The sequence below is a fragment of the Zingiber officinale genome, chromosome 1A (genome assembly GCF_018446385.1).
Source record: "Zingiber officinale cultivar Zhangliang chromosome 1A, Zo_v1.1, whole genome shotgun sequence".
Taxonomy (NCBI): domain Eukaryota; kingdom Viridiplantae; phylum Streptophyta; class Magnoliopsida; order Zingiberales; family Zingiberaceae; genus Zingiber; species Zingiber officinale.
The window spans coordinates 165,832,559-165,838,729 of record NC_055987.1 but is presented as its reverse complement, the minus strand read 5'-3'; the positions used below and the strand labels follow the sequence as shown (position 1 = coordinate 165,838,729).

Sequence of the window (6,171 nt, the reverse complement as noted above, 5' to 3'; positions counted from 1 at the left end):
GAACAAAATTGCATATAGATGAGAGAGAGAAATAAAAAATCATTCTTAGCTGCGTTAGAGCATCCATGTTGGATGTCGTCCATGGTGTTGTAGAGTAAGTTGTGTAGGATATCATTCTTGTATGTGCGGCGTAAATTAAAACTATATATTTAGAGAGATGTTTGATATACAACAGACTTTAGGTTGCACATCCTGTGCACATCCAAATTTTTTTTTGGTTTGAAAATTTTTTTATACGTAATACTATAGTCCAACCCCTAAAAATTCTTTTTTTGCTTAATTTGTAACTCAACCCTTAAACCCTAAGGGTGCATTTGGTTCAAGTTATGATGCATAACCTTGGTTATATGATTACCAGGTAATCATATAACCAAAGTTATGGGGAATAAAATATAATCAAATGTTGTTTGGTTCAATTTAGGTAATGTAATAAAACTTGTTTGTTTTAAAATTTCAATAAATAACCTAGCTTAATATTTTACTGTATTACCCTCAGTTATAAAATCAACTATACATATTATTATTATTATTTAACTCTACGTTTTTTCCTTTTTTTTATTAATTTTTTTACCTTTTTTCACGTTTTTATTTATATGTTATGTGTGTTTTTTATTTTTTATTTTTTACATTTTTAATTTTTTTAATCTTTTATGTTTATTATTTTTATTATTTTTATGTTTTTTATTGTTTTTTATTTTTTAAGATTTTTATTTATTATTTTTTACATTTTTTCTATTTTTTTTAAAATTTGTTACGTTTTTTCTTTTTTTTTAAAATTTTTTTTCCTATTTTTTATTTTTTATACATTTTTTCTATTTTTTTTCTATTTTTCCATTTTTATTATTTTATTATTTTTACATTTTTTTATTTATTTTTATTTTTTTTATGTTTTTTCTATTTTTTTACATTTTTCTATTTTTACGTTTTTTCTATTTTTTTAATGTTTTTTTCTATTTTTTTATTATTTTTTATGGTTTTTTATTTTTTTACGTTTTTCTCTTATTAGAGGTTATTTTTAGTAAAAAATTTCGTTAATTCTGAAATCATGAGAAACCTCAGTTTTTCAAAGTTTTCTGATTCCGAGTTGTATGTCCCTTTTGCTGACGTGTCGCGCATGGAATATTATTCGGGAATCATCGATTACCTAAATCAAACAGAATTTTTATTGATAATTTTGGATGGATAACTAAAGTTATCAAGAATAACCCTCAACTAAACACACCCTAAAATTAAAACCTTATAGCATAACCACAAACTAAAAAAAACAAAACAATCCAAATAAATATTGCACACGATAGTCCGCAATGTAGGTCTGAACGATAAGCCCACAAGGTAAAAAGTGTTGGATCGAGAATTCGCTAGAGAGGGGTGGGGGTGGGGGGTGAATAGCGATAAAAAAAACGTAGAGCGCACAACGGAAAAGTAAAGGCAAGAGAATAAAGCAAAGCTAACAAAAGTCGTTTTTTACTTGGTTCGGAGTCTTTGTCGACTCCTACTTCAAGACCCGCACTCATTGAGTGCTTTCGTTAGGTAATCCACTATCAATTCGAATATTTGATTACAAAATGTTAGGTACAGAAATGCTAGAAAGAAAATACCAACAATAGACAATAAGATAGAAAAATAGAGCTTTGTCGGAGAGCCTTCGCAACGTCGCAGGAGCACAGGAGAGCAAATTGTTCGTTGATGTTGTGACTCCAGCCTTTACCCTCCTTATATAGGAGGTTCGGGGCGCCTGGATCCTTTCGGGCGCCCTGAATATGACGTAGCTGAACCAACCAGTGATCTCCACGTGGTGAGGCGATGATGGGAATAAAGTTTATCTTTGGGCGGGCGTCCGGACCCTTGTTTTCCGACGGTTTCCTTTCTGCAAGAAAACGTTAGTCCGAGGTAAATATATATCCTGCAAAATAGAGTGTTAGCACAGTTTATCATCAAATAAAATATTAATTAGATTCCATCTCCTCAAGACCGGAATCTAGTCATGATCTCAACTTAGATTTCCCAAATAAATCTAAGTTGGATCGACGCCTAATGTTCCCTTCCCAGAAACGCATCCTCACAGTTTCTCCCCTCCAGTGACTTACCTTCACTTACCTGCCAACCCTTGATCCGTCTGGACTTCGTGCCAGCTATCCGGTCAGCCCGTCGACCTAGCTGGAGTTCGTGCCAAACGTCCGGTCAGCCCATTGACCCGTTTGGACTTCGTGCCAGCTATCCGGTCGGCCCGTCGACCTAGCTGGGCTTCGTGACAGACATCAGGTCAGCCCGTCGACCTGTTTGGGGTTCTCCTGCTCACTCGGTCAGAGTGTTAGATAATAATGAAACTAACTTAACCAGGTTGTCATTCATCAAAACGTAAGTTATATTGTTAGTACTAACCGTACCAACAAAAAGTATATATATGTGAAAATTAGACAGACTAAACAAAGAAGTTCGAAGGAGATCAAGGTACACCTTGGCAATATCCCTTCTACGTTCAAATCAAACTTTGCACGAGAGTAATTTTGACAAGAGTGTTGAAGAGACTAGGAGAGAATGATAGAAATGAATTTTCTCACACCCTTTAATGTCGCCTCCATGACCTTATATAAGTGGATGAAGAGATGATGATGTACTGCTATAACTGATGCACCTCTCTCTAGTTGGCACAATTATAACCGTTGATAGTTTTTTTAACAAGCATCCTTAGGGCATCTTCAATTGTTAAAACTCTAAATGAGTTTTTTTTTATGATTTCAATATGCCATGTCAATATTATAAAATCTCATTGAAACATCTCCAATGGTTAAAGCTCTAAATGAGCTTTTTTATGATATAATTCATAGCGTGTAGTTGTATGACTCCATACATATACATCAATTTAATACAAAAGAGCAAATTTAAGTTTTTACTATTGCTCTTAAACTATAAACCTCAAAAGCTTTTTTATTCATCTTTTTTTATTTTAAAAACCTCTGACAAACTTTGCATTGGAGATGCTCTCATGTGACTAGCGCTTATTCGGTAATTGTCATGTCTCTCGACCAAGTTAAGATTAGGTTGGATGTTACTCTGATTGACTCATGTTAAGCTCAATCAGGAGTCGACTGATTCGACTTGAATTCAAGTATGAGTTAACTAACTTGAGACAAACTGACTGACCCAGATTCTACTCCAAATCAATCAGATTAAGGGCTACGCTGATTAAGTCATGGAAAGGGTATGGTATCATCATCTTATATATATATATATATATATATATATATATCTATTAGGTTTGAATGTTGGGTTTTGTTTGGCTCAATTAGTATAATCATAGCTCATCGAAGTAAAGCGGTTGATTGCTTGATTTAATAAGCACAATGTAGGCAATCGATGGAGGTTCAATGAGCTACAACAGCACATGGTCCCACTAATTGAGCCAAATAAAATTAACAAGGGCAAGCAAGCTAGATAAGTCAAATAGGCTAGACGGCGCAACGAGTTTGAATTGGACGGACTAGGCTAAGCACGTTGAATGCATAAATGATGTTAGTTTGAAAATATGTTAGTTGGTGTAAATATATTGGTTGTTAAATTGAGTGAGCGGAGCAATTAACTAAATGAGACTCAGTCAAAGTAACGAACAGAATAATGTTTTCTTAGTGGTATTTTTTAAAATTTTATTTTACACTTTACAATTTAAAATTGCTTAACGAGAGCGATGTTTTAACAAATTTGCACTAAATTATTGCATCCGATGATCAAATCGTTATTTGAGTTTTCAAACTAATTCCAAATTGTGGTGTGCAATAGATTTGACTTTTTGCCGTTTCAAACTCAATTTTCTTATGATGAAAAAAGGTGCTCTGGTTGATTTGTAGAGTAAGACAGCAAAGAGACTTCAATCCAAGAGACGTAAAATAATACCTAAAATAAGAATTGCCTAAAATTATCACAATAAATTAATTTTAAAAATATTTTATAAAATATTTAATGGAATAATACTTCTACTAAATTGATAAAAATGACTATTCTACCTTAAATACAATTTTTTTTTTTTTGACAAAGTTAAAATATTGATTATTTTACTTATCTATTTTATTTTTGCTTTTTTTAATGTTTTTGAAAATCAAGCAAAATGAATTTCCTTTTTTTTTCATTATTCTTTTGTTTGGCAGACATGTTCTCCATTTGAAGATTCTAACATATTTAGGAGGACTTTACTATTCTAAGCTAAAAAAAGTCGTTGTTATGACTTGTAAATTATTATTTTCACCTAATTTTCTTGTTTTTGACAAAATGTAAATATATAACTAAATTTAAAAAATGAATTATAAACTAAGAATTAAAGAATAGGCATAAAACTGATCTAGTTTCCTAGTGAATTAGATTTTTTTTTCTTTTTCCGAATTTAAATTTAGTTCGCTCAAAAAACATTTTACATACTTCTAAAATGACTATGTTAAAATATCTTCACACGTCAGCCAAGCGGAATATCTTAATTTTCCTCCGTACGGAAAACAGATAACATCACATCGAGTCCGTCCATTCCACCGCCTGCGGGCCATTTCGTCCCCCCAACCGTCCATCAAAGACGTCCGTTCCCCATCACGAAGACCTAGCGAGCCGCCCAACACCCGACCCCTCGCCAAAAGCAGCGCTTTCTTCTCTTGACACATAACTACCCGTCTCCATCACCTCATGTGTCAATTCCTAACCGCCACGCAACATTTAAATCAACATTTTTGTGACACGCGCCATTAATTATTAAACATTTTTGCTACAAAAGTTCCTCCGTAATTGTGATATATATTAGGGAGGTTTTTGATAAGATGCTCTTAATTATTAGAGTAGATAATAATATAAATTCCCATTTATTTGTTATTACATATAATTTTTATATGGATTGACAGCGAGAACGAAAAGGTATTTAATGGAGAGGTTCGATTTAATCACCTAGGCGTGGAAGAAAAGGCGTGTCGGAGTCGGGCCAATGGCTCTGATTCCAGTATGACGAAGGATCGACGATTCCTGTGAGATCGTACAATGTGGGCTCGACTGGGCCGGCCCAATTTGGAGACAGGAGCCCACCGCCAGCCCCTGGAGGACGCCGATCGACTGGAGAGGTTTGATCTGCGAATCCCGGCCCGATCGGCTCCGCCTCGGCCTTCTCTCGCGCCGGCGATGTGTCCGGGAAGATGAATCCCAGGAGCGCCGATGGAATCGTCGCTAAGCCATCGACAGACGGGGTTTCCATTATGGTTGCTTCTGGGATGGGGGGATCCGAGTCCGGTAGTTGCCCCAATCGAAGAGTAGGGTTGGGGACGCAGAGCTGGGAGGCGAGAAGGGGAGAATCGGAGAACGGAGCGGAGGTGGACGCGACGGCAATGGATGATGCCGTGCCGGTGGAGTCGTAGATGCTGGATCTGGCGGTGGAAGGGGGATGCCAGCGGCGACATGCGTTCTTGTCGGCAGAAGCGGCAGGGGATGTAGTTTTGGAGGAGCGTTTGGACTTGCGGCACCCGCCACCGACCGGGACGTCGCGGAGGACGCCGCCCATGGTCCAGTAGCGGCGGCAGGCTTTGCAGAAGTGGCGGGGCTGCGAGAGGTTGTAGTTGTTGTAGTAACAGAACTTCGTGTTGGTGGAGTCGCATCGAGGACACTTCACCGGCAGAGGAGGCGGCGGTTGATTATGCGGGGAAGCCAACGCCGGGTAGCCGAGGAGTCCGCCTCCTCCGCCATCCCCTCCGCCGCTGAAGATGCTGCCGTGGAAGGGCGGAAAATCCTGCATCAATTTCCTGGTGAAAGGGAGAAAGATGGAGTTCGGCCTTCACGAAGAAGACCAGACGGCAAAAGCGATCGCCGAGAGAGAGAAGCCGCCGTTGCTCTAGTGTGGGCGGAGAGGTAGCTGATGTTGTGTTTATATGGACCGCCTGATCTGCAACAACATTTACTTCTTGTCCATAATATTCAAATAATTACAAAGTACTCCTCCATTCAATATTTAACGAAATCCCCATAATTTAGAGAAATTAATTATTGTTATCTGTCAACATCAATGAGACGCAACGACAAGTACAACAGGCAAGATTTTTAATTTTTAATTTTTAATTTTTAATCATTAATCAGGAAGCTCTTGTCTTAATTCCATAAAATACAAGGTCTTTTATAAAATAAAAAAAGGCACGGAAGGAGAGTGTAGTCTTT

The 6,171-nt window shown here is 36.9% G+C and overlaps 1 protein-coding gene across 1 annotated transcript; it reads right to left on the bottom strand.

Annotated features, from left to right (window-relative positions):
- Window positions 1-4,529: 4,529 nt before the first annotated feature.
- LOC122012114 (dof zinc finger protein 4-like) lies at window positions 4,530-5,865 on the bottom strand. The gene has a single exon (XM_042568569.1). The coding sequence runs from the start codon at window positions 5,753-5,755 to the stop codon at window positions 4,913-4,915; it is 843 nt and encodes a 280-aa protein (XP_042424503.1). The 5' UTR covers window positions 5,756-5,865; the 3' UTR covers window positions 4,530-4,912.
- Window positions 5,866-6,171: the final 306 nt, after the last annotated feature.

What these genes read in the sequence shown, in the direction of transcription:
- LOC122012114 (XM_042568569.1), bottom strand. Translation starts at nt 5,755, where the DNA reads ATGCAGGATTTTCCGCCCTTCCACGGCAGCATCTTCAGCGGCGGAGGG.